The following is a 16,815-nucleotide window of genomic DNA, read 5'->3' as shown; positions in this document are numbered from 1 at the left end:
CTGGATGGTCAGGCTTGCCCCCCTGATGCTCAGGCTTTCCTCCCTTGCTGTCCGCCAATACCCCGGCTGCTCTGAATTCTGGCTCGCTAATTCAATGGCATGCTGAACCAGAAGGGTTAGGAGCTCTGGGTCCACAGGGGTTTACAGTCTACCAACAGTGGGCTACCCAAGACCATCACCTCCAAGCTGAAGTGGCAAATGATCCAAGCTGGGACTATGGCCTGGGAAGGAGGAGGAGAACACATACAATATAGGACTGTGGAGACGCCTGCAGACTGACAAAATACCATATGAAATAAAAAATAAATGCTGGATGCAGGGATGGTCTCACGCCATCAGCAAAGTGTGACATTCGGCATATAAAAGAATCATGAGCATACAATATTAAAAATAAACATAATTTACAAAAGATAAATACATGGGAATTTGGGGTGGCTTCACTGAGACCAAGAAAATGAAGCGACAGATTTTATTCTAGGTTAGAGATTGCATCAGTCCGAATGCAAATCAAGGAAAGATGGGCTTCCTGGGCCCCTGAGTCCTCACTGCCCCTCCGTTCCAGCTGACTTGGCCTCAACAAATTATCCTGTTTTTCCTCTCCATCTTGCTTCTCCCCAGTAATGACAGAAAATATTCAGTAAGACTGATATAATATTCTAGATCCTGTTGTTAATTAATCTGCACAGCAAACATAACTGGTATTTCTTATTTATGATTTTTAAAGACATCAATTTTTTATCTCATTTTTAACTCAGATTACAATCTTCATATTAATAGTTTCGACATCCCATAGCTTAAAGATGAAGCCAGCAACCTAGCAAGAGTTTGACCCACTAAATCATCTCACAGGGTTTTTGTTGCCTCTTTCATTTTCTGTCTTGAGGGACAAAATGGATATCCTGATTTAAAAAAAAAAAGATTTATTTATTTATTTGACACAGAGAGAGCACAACTAGGCAGAAAGGCAGGCGGCAGGCAGTGGGGGAGGGGGCGGTGAGCAGGCTTCCGCTGAGCAGAGACCCCGATGGGTGACTCGATCCCAGGACCCCAAGACCATGACCTGAGCTGAAGGCAGAGGCTTAACCCACTGAGCCACCCAGGTGCCCCGGATATCCTGATTTTTAAGTCGTGAAATAAAACATGATAATTAAAACTTAGAAAGTAAACAGAAGAAAAAGAAAGAAAGAAAGAAAGGTCACTGGAAATCCCACCATCGAGAGATAACTACGCTAAGTATTTGGCAGCGTCTTTTCCCAGAAATTGATCATGTCCATATGTATCCATATATACACAAATAAATGGGACAGTTTCTAAACACTGCCCTCCCTTAGTGAGGCCCTGTAGCATTACACCGGTGGTTTAAATGTTCTATAAATATTCTACCGTGTCCCTGGAATTGAAAGCAGTGTACATCAGTTCAATAAAAATTTAACAGTATTTCCTAATTTTGCTTTCTGAGCAAATTTGACAAACCTTCCCTGTTTCTCTGAGTTTTACCTTAGTTTTTCATCCTAGATTTGTTTATTTATAGCTTTCGGTCAAGCGCTGCTGATTTTCACCTCCTAGGTGTGTCTGAACTCTCTCCTTAATCTCCATTGAAGCACAGGCATCCCTTGGCACGCGGGGTGCCCTGGGTGGACCCTAGGGGAGCCCTCCTGGCAGATGCAGCTCCGGCCGGGGCTGGCTTGTCTTGGCGCCTTGGTACTGACCACGTGGTTTCAGGGGCTGGACCGCCACCACCTGAGCTTCACCTGCGTCCTCTTTGCCTGGACCACCTGATCCGAATCTGTTTCTCCTTAACAATGTCTCCTCTTGGCCTCATTTCATCATTAGCTGAATCCCCTCTTTCTCTGCTCATCTTCACTACCAAGCCTATTAAAGGAGAGGTCTTACTGGCACTTTAAACACATCATACGCGAAAAACAAACTCTTGACCTTTCCCCCCAAAAAGTATTCCATCTCAATTTTCCACATTTTGGTTAATGGCTACTTCAACCTTCAGGCTATTCCTGGCAAAAGTCTTGCCTCCCCTCTTCCTCCTACATTACACATACAATCTGTCAGCCGCTCTCTTTGGCTCTTTCAAATATACCCTGACACATGTCTTTTCATCCCCTCCATTTCTACCCCCAGACCTAGCCACCACCATCGTTTGCCTGGATTACTGGACTCCCCGCCGTACTAACAAACCTCTTTGCTTCTGCCCTTCTCCCACCTCCCTACCCCAACCCAGCCTCTTCCCCCACATACCCACACCCTTCTCAGAGGGCAGAGCGATCCTCTGCCAGAACCCTCCATGGCTTCCTATCTCAACCAGAGTAAAAATCATAGTCTGCCTAATAGTTCACCAGGCCCTATATGAGCTTGCCCTATTATCTCTGACATAATCTCTTATTCTCCTCCTTGCTAACTCCTCATCAGTCATGCAGTCAGCAGCATGTTCCTGCCTCAGGACCTTTGCACTGGCTGGCTCTTCTGTCTAGGATGCTCAGTCCCCAGTGTTCTGCATGGTGGACTCCTTACCTGCTTAGATCTTTGCTTAAATATCTTCTCAGTGACTATTTCTGTGACTTCCTCATTAAAAGAAGAATTTACCCACTCTTTTCCCTTAGCCAGGTCCTCCCTTTTCTGCCTTATTTTTTCCCCATGAGAGTAATAAATTTTGTTTGTATTCTCTGTACTTTATTTCCAGTTCCTAGAATAATGCCTGATACTTAGTAGTTGCTGAATAAACATGTCTATTGAATGAATGAGTGACGGTCTCCCTGCTTCTGTGCTTTTTTCCTTGCAGAGAGATTTTTTTCAAAATGCATAATTGATGATGGCACTGGGTCACTAAAAACTCTTCAAAGCCTTCTAGTTGTTCATATGATGAAGACATACATTCTTAATGTAAGGTATGGTGCCTTGTCTGATTTGAGTTCTGTGTGTTATGTTATTTTAAATGATGCCATTTACTCTCTCACTTTTTACATTCAAGCTACCTTGGACTTATGTTATACCCTAGGAAATACAATTCTTCTTTCTACCCCAGGACCTTTGAATACCCTGCTCCCCTTTTCTGAGCTGCCTCTTTCCCCAGTCCTTGGTATTTTACCTTATTTTTCCCCTTTACCCTAATAGTATTAAAAACAATCTATTGTTTGGGACTGAACAGGAGGTGATTAAACGGTTGCGTGGCTATGTGCAGAAGAACAAGTTGACTGTTGAGTTTTTATTCCCTCCTTCTCCTTCTTGTGCTTGGACTACATATAATCACAGCCAGTTTTCTTTAATATACAGCTGTATTCATTCATCATTTATCTACTCATTTCTTCAGAAGATATTTATTCAGTGCTCATGAAAAGCACCGTTGAATCCAATTTTTCAAGGCCTGAACGTGGGCTGTCTGGCTGGCATCAGTGCAGAGTCCCTCTCTAAGACCCAGGACCATCTCCAAACCCTGTGTCTGGCCTTGGGGATACAAAGAAAAGAAAGACCAGGCCCCACCTTTGAGGACTACAGGTCGAAGGAAATAAAAATCATGCAAAAAACCAGACATTTTCTGCCCTATTTTCTTTGTCATTGGTCCCATTATGTTCCCCAGCTCATTAAAATCAGTATTAAGCTGTTTTCATTATTTTTTCTCTTTTCTGGCTTTCTTTCTTTGTAAATATGATTTAAAATTTCTGTAACTGCCTCACTTAATGGCAACTGCAATGATTTGCTTTGAGAAAACAGACGAGTTGGAACGTTAAATTTATATGTAGTGGATCTCCATAAACAGTAATGGCAATTTTCTTGAATAATAAAATTTAAATGATATATTTATTCCTTTCAAATAATAGTACCAGAGAACCACTAAATGGCGGTGGGAGAATATTAATATTTTCCATTAATATAAAATATTATTAAAATGGAAAAATACTTCACTTCCTGCATCTCACGTTCATCTCCCAAGTGAATTAAAGCATTTATAAGGGACGGCTCTTTTATTGGCTACAGCAAATAATGGGCTTAACAGATTTATTCTCTCCTGGCCATCATCATTATCATCAGCGAACACTTACAGGGCACCTATCGGAGGCAGGAAATGTAGTGCTGGGGGCTTCTCATCTCCCTGGGAAGACAGCGAGTATTTATAACAAGGACAGACAACAGTACAGTAAATGCCAAACAAATGCCATGGAAAGTGAGCAGAATGGGAGTCTAAAGTAAGGAGAAGTCACTGAAAGGAAGGGGAGACTCGACCTGGCTCCGGAACGAAAGGCAGGTGTTAGCGCCCAGAGGCAGATGCAGCTCCTCCGGGTACAAGAGCGCGGTGGTGGGCAGGGGCACGGTGTCACGTGAGCTTGGGGAAGAACGAGGAGGAGCAGGGCTGGGTGGCACTGAATACGTGGCAGGATGTGGATTAAATCTGTGGGCCGGGGCTGGTAGAAACGGCTGACGCTTACGTAGTGTCTGCGACACCTCCCTGGATGACAGACTGCATGGGGACAGGGTCCTGCTTTCCCCTTACGGACTCGTGCCATTTTCACAATACCCCCACGAGGGAGGCGCTATTTCACACAACGGAGCCCTGGGCACGGAAGGGCTAACTGCCCACGGTCACGGTCACACACCCTGCACAAGGCAGAAGCAGATTCAAACCCAGACTTTCCGGTTCTACACTCGGAGCTCTCCCCTTGGGAGACCTCACTCCGGAGCCACAGGCAGGATGTGGGGTTTGGGATTTCTTCTGCCCTTCCTGGGAGGAGGAGAGCCCTACTGGAGGCATGATGAGGGACACGGCTTAGCGGAGGCTGTGGTGGGTAAGAGCAAGCAGGGAGGGACCAGAAGAAGGGAGAGGGTTGGGCGTGAGGTGCACTGCTGCTCCACGGAGGGGCTAATGCTATTCTAGGAGCTGGGCGCCCCTCAGACCTCGGCAGACCCTCGGTGGGCTGGGCTGCTGGCGTCACCAGGTTGGTGGCCTCCTGAACACAAGTGGCCTTGTCCATTTCCTCAAGTGCCATTTCACATGGAATAACCTGTGTGTGCCATGGCAGGAATGAAGCTGGAAGACATCTGTTAGGAGACCAGCAGTGGGGAAGGAAAGAGGGAGGTACCCCTGAGGGACACAGTGTGACTAGACTTGGCAGCCCTTGTTTGCCTGGGTGGCCCCCCAAAGGGGAAGGATGGCACATTTGTGAATGACAGCACACTTGGGAATTGGGGGTCTGGAGGGGGTAGCTGTGGCAGAAGCTGAGGTCTGGGGAGGGGTCCATTTTGGGGGAACCGTGACGGTGCTACGACTTTCCATGTGTTAAGTATGAGGGATGCTGGGACATTTAGTGAAGACTTTCTGGTTTTTAATTTTTTTCCTGATATTTTGGCATAGAGCTTATTGATATTTTTTTCCTCAATGAATTCTTCACATTTTTCTAACTTTAAATGCTAATTAATAAAAAAAATGCACTTTGAAGTGTGAACAAAACCACATTTTCATCAGCAGTTTGAAGATGGCCTTGCAAAGTTCAAGAAACTGACTGGTCCTGTTTTCCAAACACGCTGGGAGTGTGTAGAGATCTCTGCCGTATGGAGAGAGCAGAGGAGTCTCAGGGCCTGGAATCAGACACCTGAGCTTAGGAATCCTGGTTTCGCCTTCACCAGCTCAGTGTGCAAGTCACTTAGCCTCTCCGTACTCCCCAGTTTTATCATCTGTTGACAGGGAATAGAGAATGATATCTACCTCGTGGCTGTGTGGCTTGTAGGAATTCATGTGTGTCAACACAGCCCACCTTCGGGCATCATTAAATGATAGCACCAATATGAATTGATTACTCAAAACCCCTGCACACGGTGAATGCCCCGAGACGCCAGCATGAGTGCTCTTGGGGACGGAGGTAGCTTATGGGAAGTCCCCACTCATCTGGGGACTAGGTTTGATGCGGCAGTGACTTAAGGAGTAGTAGTGTCTTTTCTGATTACAACAGCGATGCTTGCTCATTGTGAGCATTTGGAATTTATAAAAGAATATTATTCAGGAGAAGCAAATCCACCATAAAGAACTACTTTGTGCTCATATTATTGCTTTCTGTTTTCCATCTTTATTTTTCACAGATCTAAGCCAATACTGTATAGTCAAGGTTCTATCTTGCCTTTTTTCTTTCTTTCTTTCTTCTTCTTCTTCTTCTTTTTTTTTGTTTAACATTGTAGTACATAATTTTTTTTCTCCATACTTTTTTCTCCATTGCTCCACATTAAGTATTATTCTTAATGAATACATAATATTCCTTAAAATGGTGACTCCCTCTTTAACTAACCATTTTACTATAGTTGAACTTTTGTAGGTCCTTCCTAATGCTTATTTTTATAAATAACACTAAGAGGAACATTCTGATGCTGCCTCTTTGTCTGGTTTTTGGCTTATTTCTTTAGGAATAATTTCTGAAAAGGAAAATCTTAGGAAATATCCCCCCGCCCCCAATCTTTTTAACCAACAATGAATTGACCAGAGAAACTGAAGAATTTACTATGTTTTCAAACTCAAGCTGGCCCGGATCTGTAATAATAATTTTTGCTCCCACGGAAGAGAATCCTGATCTTTACGAAGCTAAGACTTTGGAATACTCCGTGCGGAGCCAGGAGGTGTGGGCAATGAGACAAGTGTCTCCACATCCTCAGCCCATGTGATCGCTCTGGGAAATGAATGAGAGAGATTCTCTTCCTGATCAACCCACAATATTCTTATCTGCTCTGATGAGCAGAGAGCCTGATGTGGGGCTCGATCCCAGGACCCTGGGATCATGACCTGAGCCAAAGCAGCTGCTTAACCAACCGAGCCACCCAGGCGCCCCAAGAACTTTTAAGTGTCTCAGGATTCAGGTTTTCTGAGAGGAATGGCCCCTCAGTGTTGGGCACGCTCCTGTGTTCCAGAGCTGCTCAGCCTTCTCTGAAAGGCCTTGAGCGCATTTGGCTATTCTCACAAGATGCCAGTTTTAGTCTCACTCTGATCCTCTTGGGCTCCATGCATATTTGCAAATCAAGGTGGTAAATACAGTTCTGCTTTAACCCAGCCTTATGCCAGGGATGTATTTTATGCATGTAACATTCTGAGAGGGTTTAGGAATGAAAACATCTCTGGTTTTCCATTTCTATGGAAAGCTACATATGTTCTGAAGGAACCTTCTGATAGGTTATCATATATCAGGATACCTCATTGATTTATATTAAATTAAATTTACTACTTCAGAGCTCATCTCTATTTAGGACAGCAGTGCATGTCTTCACTTGACAGGAACAAAAAATCATCATTATACATACGGAATAACCTCATATTCATGTAATATGCTTCCCATACAGAACCTGACATGGCTTAGCGACATCACTACTGTGACACTGACAAGCTGCCTTCCTGGCTCTCACATAGGGAAATGAGGTTCAAAGACATTGGATGACTCACTCAGCGTCCTGCAGAGAATAAAGGACAAGACCAGAGCAACCCAGACTTTCTAGAACATTCTGTTCACCCAACATTAAATATTAGCAGAGGCTAGACATGCTTGTCCTCACCGGCGGGCTTGATGAGCACTGCCAAGAAGTCTGTCGTGAAGGAGCTCACGTAGAGGAGAATGCAGGGCGCCTTGGAGGTACTGAAGCTGAAGCGGATCCCCTCGTGCGCCAGGTCGGCAGGGGCGCTCTGCTGATCAGGGGAGCTGTCTGACCTGACGCCGGATTCTTTGCCACTGACCCCGGATGCCTGGAAGTTATACCGTAGCCACATCCCCTCTTCAAAAAATGCGCCAACATCTGTTGAAACAAAACAGGTGGAGGAAATTGACAGATGAGGGGAAACTGGATGCTGATACTGACCACGCTTCAAGCTCGCCGTTCACGCAAGCCAGGCCCCGCCTCCAGGACGGGATCGGATGAGGCTACTGTCCACAGAGACGGGCCTGATTTCATCAACATGGACCAACTATCCCCCCAACCCCCAAAAGGAAGTAGCATGTAATAGAGCACGCAGATCTGTAAATTTAAAAAAGATATATATATATATTAATAAAAATGAAGAAACGGAAATCATACCAGAAAGAATTTTCATGTATAGGGCTTAGGCCAAATAACTGATTTAGGTTGAAGAAGCACCCTGAAAAGGCAGTGGTTTAACATGAACACCAATTTAAGGAGCTTACGGGCTTCCTCTTTGAGAGTGGAGGAGTTCTGGATGTTTGCACAGGAGAGCCCTCGACCAGTCCTTGAGGAGGTCCCAGGAAGCTTAAAATCGTAAGTCGTGAAGTTTGAGAGAACTGGGCTCAAATATGACCATTAATTAATTACTGTGTGGCTTTATGGGAAGTTACTTAACCAACTGCTTTAGGCCTCAGTATTTTATAGGTGAGTGGGAGACAATAAAAGATAATGTGAAATGATCAACACAAAGTAAATCGTATCTATTATTATTATTATTAAATCAGAAGAACAGTCACTAACCCTTCATTGGTCTCTGTCAATGGCCAAATCATTGCTAATTGATTCCTTTTTATTTTTAAGAATTTATTTATTTTTGAGAGAGGAGAGAGAACATGCATGCACACACATGAGTGGGGGGAGGGGTGGAGGGCTGAGCAGGGAGCCCAATTCAGGGCTCAATTCTAGCCCCTTGGGATCATGATCTGAGCTGTAGGCAGACGCTTATTGACTGAGCCACCTGTTTTTTTCCAAAGATTTTATTTATTTACTTTTGAGAGAGAGAACATTAGTGGGTGGAGGGGCAGAGGGAGAAGCAGACTCTGCCAAGCAGGGAGCCCAATTCGGGGCTCCACCCCAGGACCCCAGGATCATGACCTGAGCTGAAGGCAGCTGTCCAACGGACTGAGCCCCCTAGGCGCCCCGCTAACAGGCTCCTCCGCTGATTCTCCCATTGCGTGCTCCTCAGAGTTCCCAAATCATTTCCTACATCAGGACGAAAGGTTGAGATTCCTAACAAGCTTTGTTTGGTCTCCCAGTTACGGTTCCCCTGCCCTCTTTGGTGCTCTTCTGGAAGGAGTTCTCAAACTTCACTGCCCATAGAACCCACCAGAGTGGGCACAGCGTAGTGAATCAGGGAGTCATGCACCCGTGGGTGGATCTGGGCTGTGTTAACCCGCTAACCGACCTGTTAACCTATTAACCAGCTGGCAGTGTGTGAGTCTTACAGAATTCAGAACTATCTTGCTCAAACAGTGACAGTGCCCCGGATGGGAAGCCCAGGATTGAACAATACGCAACCCACACCGGTCACTGACCGACTCACTGGGATGTCAGACATATATAATACAGTCGCTGCCACCTTGGGGTCGTCCTGTCCAGCCGTGGGCATGGGAGGGGACACATCCACAATCTGAAATCCTTCTGGTGAGTGTCATGGAGGCTTACACAGCAGGTCACGTGATAAGAACCCCCGTTTCAGTGCCTGGAGGGTCCTGAGTTGGCTTTCCCAGGCTTTCAGCAAACACCTGCCGAGTCCCCTTGGGACGCCAGGCACTCCGCTGGGCCCTGAGGTTACCATTGCTGCTCCCAGGACGCCCTTGATCTAGGGGATCCAGACCACCAGGCATCACCGGAAGCACTGTGGTGGGTGTAGGACCACATAATACAGGGGCTCTGGAACATGAGGGGCACCGGCCAAGGAAGTCTGGGGGGAAAAGGCATGGAACCTGGGACCCAAAGAGCCAGAGGCAGTAGCTTTGTAAAGGCGAAAAGGAAGACCAGCTTGGGAGTTGAGAGAGAAGCACATGACAACACTTGGAGCTGGGACAGTGCGACCAGAGGCATGAAGCCTTGGCATGCAGTCTTCTTACAACATCAGTTATATGGGCAAGACTCTTGAGTGCCCCACTACACTTGAGGTTGGGCGTCAGGGAAACAGTACCTAAAAAGAGGTGATCCCTGCCCTCAGCCGCTCAGAGCCTGGTGGGACAGACGGACATATTCTGTGACGTTCTCTGAGCGGCTGTGCCGGATGGTAGGGACTGCGCCGGGGGCCATCAAAGAGAGCAGACAGGGCCGGTCACCTGCCGCGGACACCCCTTTGCCACAGAGAGGTTCTCCGGGAGGATGAGGGGGTCACTATCTGAGAAACTGTTTGGGCCATGCAGGGGAGAAGAGATGGGCCGGGTGCCTGGAGGGAGGGCTCCAGATCAAGGCCAGAGTTCACACAAGCCAGAGGCAGACAGAAAGGGACAAGATAGGGCACTTAAAACTCAAGATCGAGGCATGAAGCTCCCGCGTGGAGGGGGGGATTCTGGGCTGCTGAGGTCGAGGAAGCAGGGAAAGCTGCAGGTGCCGGGCACCGAGCTACAGATGCCCGTATCGCCAGCCGGAACCTGGGCTTCCCTGAGCCAGACTCTCCCCAGTCACCGCCCTTCCAGAGCGTGGGCCCGCCCGAGTCCCCGATGACACTTCTCTGTCAGAATGCTGGTCCCCAGGCCTAGCTCCAGAATTTGGCTCCAAGGATCTGACTCAGAGGGTCTCGAGAATCAGCACGCGTAACCGACTCCCCAGAGGAGGCTCGTGCCCACAGGAGACCGAGACCCCGGGAGCCGGCGCCGGGGCAGGGGAGCGCCGCTGGCGGGGCAGGGAGCCGAGCGGGTCTGTCAGGCTGAGACCGGACGCCTCGTTCAACCCCAGGGGGTGACCCTCCTTCCAGGGCAGAGCGTTAAGAGAAATTCAGAAAGCGAAGGATTTTAGATAAACTGAACAATATGCCACAGAGAATACTTGTGGTGTATTTCAGAGTCATCGTTAAAAAGCTTTATGGATTCATGTCGGTTTTGGAGGAAGGAAAATACCACGCTTAACAGTGTTATTCTGCAGCCGCGTCATAAACCAACTGTTAAACCAGGGCCTGGGAGTGCTGTGAACCGTCTCCGTTTCCAAGTGGCAGATTTATAGCCGTCATTTCACTGCTTCAGACGGTTTTAAGGAAATGCCAAATCAGGGTGTGGAATATCACTTAGGAAAGGAACACTCCCATCCCTCCTGAAGGAAAAACTTAAAAGAACACTAATTTGGGTAAATTGGAAGGGGAGGTGAACCATGAGAGACTATGAACTCTGAAAAACAGTCTGAGGGGTTTGAAGTGGCGGGGGGGTGGGAGGTTGGGGTACCAGGTGGTGGGTATTATGGAGGGCACGGCTTGCATGGAGCACTGGGTGTGGTGAAAAAATAATGAATACTGTTTTTCTGAAAATAAATAAATTGGAAAAAAAAAAAGAACACTAATTTAACACGCCCCAAACAACGTCCTTTCCCTCACTGGATGATCAAAAATTACTGATGTAGAATGCTTAATGTATGGTTTTATACTAAGACGAGATAGCTTAAGTTTTAGGATATTCATTTTTTTGGATAGGAAAAAAAATGATAAATTTGGTGTTTCATTAAGATGTATTACAAAAGAGATCTGTGGAATTAGATCATGTTTCCCGAAATTCCGAGCTATAGTCCGAAATCTGTAGGTTCAGGATTGTAAGTTTGCCAGGAACCTTGAGGCAGGCAAGCAACCTCGTAATCATTTCTTGATTCTCGAAATGGACTCCTGATTGATGAAAAGAAGTCTGCAAATATTTGAAATAAAATCCACAAACTGCCCATCCCAGAATAATACCACAAAGATATTCTTCTCCTCGTCTGACCAAATCCCCGATGTTTAACGTGGAAAAGCAAGCAGCTGGTACTCACCCTGTTACTAAATTGTCCCTCATCTTTTCTTCCTCACGCTCAATAATTCCATTTCTTTTTGCCTTTTTTGCTTAGGCTATATCTTGCAACCTATATTTAAAAATCATCCCGAGTCTTTTCATTCTCTCACTTCCCCACAAGGACCCAGAATTGAAAGCTCCTAGCCCACAAATGGGCTCTTTTCCAAAAGTTTAATGCAGTAACTTGCAAACCTGGAAGTATTTCCCAATCGAAACAACACTTTAAGTGATGGGTAGTTTACCACGAGAGTCCACAAAAGCTGAACAAGAATTCTGGATGGGTCGCAAAAGAGAACTGAAGAATGCCACTGTGTACTAGTCATTAAAACAGAAACAGCGACAAGAGAAGTTAAGGTTGATTCCGAACGTGAGAATTCCAGGAAACTCCGCTCCCACACGTCTTGCATCTAGCTGATGCCGTGCCATGCCGGGGAATCTGGAGTAGCTGATTCTCCTAAGACTCTTAAGAAAGCAAAGAGTGTTCGCCTGTTCCCCTGGTGTAAATGCTCCTACCATGGCTGAATTCAAGCTGCCAACACATCACTAATACGGAGTTGAGAGGACAAGTTCACGGGTGATCTCCCAGCCGGTGTGAACTGCCTCCAGCGCGTGAGCTCACTCGGTCACTGAGCAGGTCCTTCAAGCAAACCACACGCACTGACCGCAAGCGGGCGGCTCAAACAACGGGAGCCTGATTCACTGTTCTGGAGTCTCTAACATGGACGTCTCCGCTGATTCTTTTTCTGGTGCGGGCTCTCCTGCGGGCTTGCAGTCAGATGTGCTTTTGCTCTGTGCTCCCATGGCAGAGAGAGAAAGCAAGAGAGAGGGAGGGAGGGAGAGAGAGAGGACTAGATCTCTGGTCTCTACCTCCCCTTACAAGGGCGCTAATCCCCGCATGGGAGTCCCACCCTCATGACCTCATCTAAACCGAGGTACCTCCAAAAGCCCCTTGTCTAAATACTGTCCCATTGGGGGTTACGGCTTCCGCACAGGAATCTGGGGGGACTGACACATTCAGCCCATACTAAAGGCTACTTGCCTTTTCTCCTCTGCTGTAAAGAAACGCTTTAGTATTTGCTGATTCCTTCCTGCCTTCCACAGCCCTCTTCTATCCTGTCCCGGGACCCTGGACCCTGAAAGCTCTGTCCTTTATGAGAAGTTCTATAAAATCCAGGAAGAACTCCTAGGGAGCAGGCACCGTACTACAAGGAAACATGGACCTGGGCCCTAACCTCAGGGTCATTCATGCTTTTCCACGGTTGAATTCTGTTGTCCAGGAAGGCCATTCCCACGGGCTGCTTTTTAATGAATCATCTAACTAAAGAGTTAAACAAATGTCGTGACACTCTGCTCCTAGACCCCTTGGCCACCCCGCTCGGTGTAGATCCTGATTCTGCATTAGCCCCGGCTCCTTCTGGGGTAATCTGCAAGGCCCAACTCTCCTTTAACTCGTTTCCTCTTGTACTCCCAAGGTCCTGCTTTCCTGAAATACAACTAGTTTCTCTCCCGGCTTTCCACTGGCAAAATCTGCTTTTTCTCCCCAAGTGTGCTGCTTTGAATTTCCCTCCTGAATTTTGTATTCTGTTTGTTTCATGTTTTCTTCCATGGACTCTGATCGTTTTGGACTAACAACATTGGGCCTGGATGAGTTAATGTTCACCTTTACTCGCTCTGTTTCCCCAGGTGGATACATATCTTTTGTAACCAATTTCCCCACATTCTCTCTAAAGGCCAGGTTACTTGCAGGTCAGTTTCTATGTAATAAGCTTCAAGTGTCTGAATCTGCACCAGGGTGAGAAAATCCCAGAGAAAATTCTCTGAAGTCTGAGTGCCGTGTGCCGACCATGAGCTACAAGGGTAGAGCATGTGACTTGAAACAGGTGAAGAAGCTACAAGATCTAGGACTTGACCGTGTCGGAGCCAGGGGGCCTCCTTGCTTGGGAGTTTAAGTGCCAACAGCACTGAACAACTTTGCTTGAGTCCCAAGTGGGAAGATAGTTTGCATCCAGAATTTCCTGGGACATGGCTCCTGAAATTGTGTTAATAATCATTACTGGGGGGGTGGGGGGAAGGAGGTCAACAGGTTAGAACACTCTAGAAAGAATAAGTGAGGGAAGGACTCTGTCCCGGTAAGCTCCGTCTGACACACAGAGTCAGGGAGGAATGTGTGTACGTGGAGGGCAGGAATATAAAGGCGGGTTTAGTCCAACCAGCTCTGTGGCCCGGGCCCAGCAGGTTATTTAATTGCTGTAGCCTTTAACTCATTCCCATGTTACGGAAATCCTCCCTGAACGTACATCCTCCCCTGGCTAACAACCAGTCATTTCTGTACGTTCTTTTTTTAAGATTTTGCTTATTTATTAGAGAGAGCATGCAAGAGAGAGCACGCGCGGCGGGGAGGGGGAGGGGGAGAGGGAGAGGGAGAAGCAGATTCCCTGTGGAGCAGGGAGCCCCACTCGGGGCTTGGTCTCAGGACGCAGGGATCATGACCTGAGACGAAGGCAGAAGCTTAACCGACTGAGCTACCCAGGCGCCCCCTGATTTGCAGTTTCTTTTTTTTCTTTCTTTTTTTCGACAGAGAGAGAGAGAGATCACAAGTAGGCAGAGGCAGGCAGAGAGAGAGGTGGAAGCAGGCTCCCTGCGGAGCAGAGAGTCTGATGTGGGGCTCGATCCCAGGACTCTGGGATCATGACCTGAGCCGAAGGCAGAGGCTTTAACCCACTGAGCCACCCAGGCGCCCCACCTGATTCGCAGTTTTAAACGATCATTCTGGCTGAATGGATTGGTATGAGAGGAAACCGTTAAACCAAAATTTCATCCTTAAATGTAAATTTCATCCTTTTTCTTAAAATCTGGAATATCACCGGGTGTGTGTGTAGGGACCTGGTCACTAGATATATTTCAGGGAATCTGTAAATCTCCTGAAACTTCGGGCAAAAGCGCCTATGCATTTTTCTGGGGGGGGGAGGGTTAGTAATATAAATCAGATTTCATGACTTCACCCTCAAAAGTTTAAGAAAAATAAGAAAAATTACTTCACTCGGAAACGAGGCGAGATGCTGGGTGAACAGAGGCGCTGGGCCACATGCGGCCTCCACTTCCCCGGTGGGGTCGTCTCCCTCGCGATCCGGGCCCGCTCCCTCCTCGGCCGCACCGCCCGGTCCCTGCGTCCTCTGCCTGTGGTCTGGCCAGACTGGGGGACCTGCTCATGGCCCTGCCAGCGCCTTCCCGGCCGGCTCTCCGGCCCTTCCACTCTCCCCGCTCCCAGCCGCTGTCAGGCCACCTCCTTCCCCCGGCTCCTCCTCAAGCGCCCTCACGGCTCTTTGCTCTAACTTTAGTCTGACAAGCGCAACCCTGTTTGCTTTTAATTTAGTAACCATTTCTTGGAACCTCACGGAATGCCAGGCCCGTGCTGATAACAAAAGCAAACACGACGAGGACTCTTCCCTAGCGAAGCACCGCAGCCTTAGAACACAGTCGGCGTGAGACCTGGAGCCAGGAGGAGGAGGTGGCGGGAGGGGACCACGATCGGCTCGTGCTGTGGGGAAGTCTGGGCTTCTTCCGAAGAAGGTGACAGTGAATATGTATTTGCAAGAAACGCAGGACGGGCAAGGTCCTCGCAGCATGGAGGAGCGTGTGCTGTTCTGGAAATGATGTCAGAGCTTTAAATCTCGACTGTGCTTAAAAAAAAAAAAAAATACCTAAGGCAAACTCTCAGAAAATTGGATTTAACCGGTCAGGGGAAAGGCCAGCCTGTCGGCGTATTTCACCATTTTCTCAGATTCCTGCCATGGGCAATGGGGGTGGGGCACTTCTGCTGTAGGTCGGGGGGTATGACTTGGTGTGAAACGTGAGCTGATGTGTGGCCATGACCTCCTCTGGAGGGTCTTGAATTGCTTCTTCTTCTTCTTTTTTTTTTTTTAAATTTTTATTTATATATTTGACAGAGAGAGAGAGAGAGAGAGATCACAAGTAGGCAGAGAGATAGGCAGAGAGAGAGGAAGAGAAGCAGGCTCCCCACTGAGAGAGCCCAATTCGGGGCTCAATCCCAGGACCCTGGGATCATGACCTGAATTGAAGGCAGAGGCTTAACCCACTGAGCCAGCCAGGCACCCCAAATCGCTTCTTTTTAAACATTTTTAAGAGAACAATATACTCAAATCATTTCAGATTTGCAGGAAAGGTGCAAGATTAGTACCAAGAGCCATAACCCCCATACCCAGCGTTATAAAATGCATTTAGTATAATACAACCCAAAGAATGGGATGATTTGCAACTTAACGGATGGTCTTCATTTTGGCTGCTTTGTCTTCTTTTTATTGGCGCAGCAAGCTAGAACCTTGCTTGGACAAGCCCGGTCACTTGCTTGAGTGGCATTAGTGGGTAAAGTCCCCCCGCGACCTCTGTCTCACCTCCTCTCTGCTAACTCCCCAGTCTGCTCTGGAGCTGCTGCTTTTAGGAATCACATTATTTGCTTAATTATTTATTTGTAAAATTATCTAAGTACATAATTTATGCCTTTTTCAAACACTAGGCGGTTTCTACTCATTCTGTTGATAAGTAGCAAGTTGCTTCTTTTTTGATCTTCACTTAACGCTAAACATCCCAGATTTTCTCACTGGCTCAGCTGATGCGATGAGCCATGTAGAATTCTGGACTGGAAGGGCTCTTGAGGACAAGTGCTGCTTTTCATTCACTGTGATAGTCCCAGGGTCTAGTCGAGAGAGGCACTCGCAGAAAGTTTGTTGATTTAGTGAGTGCACTTTACACCATAAGGAAATGAGCTTCTCCTGAGTTCCTGCGATGTGTCAGTCATAATAGGCAATTTTCATATATTATCTTATTTAATAAATTATTCAACAGCAACACTTTTGACATAGATGTTATCATTCCCATTTTACAGATAAGGTAACTGAGGCTTAGGGAAATAATTTGTCCAAGGTCGTCCTACTAATCAGGAAGGGACAAATAGCAGATTTTCTGGACTTCAGAAAATGCTCTCTCCTCTCTCCCAGCCACGCTTAAGCAAGTTTCAGCCGTTTTCATAGAATTCCACAAACCCATCTGTTTGCCAGTTTCTTCTTTGGGAACTTTAAAAGGAAATTAGTTCTCA

At 47.0% G+C, this 16,815-nt stretch overlaps 1 protein-coding gene across 1 annotated transcript in view; it reads right to left on the bottom strand.

Annotated features, from left to right (window-relative positions):
• The window catches only part of CNTNAP2 (contactin associated protein 2), a 1,943,304-nt gene that overhangs the window by 143,668 nt on the left and 1,782,821 nt on the right, over nt 1-16,815 (bottom strand). Inside the window, exon 19 of the mRNA XM_044246794.1 lies at nt 7,531-7,767. Coding sequence (XP_044102729.1) covers nt 7,531-7,767 — 237 coding nt within the window. The remainder of the gene's footprint in view (nt 1-7,530; nt 7,768-16,815) is intronic.

Source organism: Neovison vison, chromosome 4 (assembly GCF_020171115.1).
Source record: "Neovison vison isolate M4711 chromosome 4, ASM_NN_V1, whole genome shotgun sequence".
Taxonomy (NCBI): Eukaryota; Metazoa; Chordata; class Mammalia; order Carnivora; family Mustelidae; genus Neogale; species Neogale vison.
This window is presented reverse-complemented; position numbering and strand designations above follow the sequence as displayed.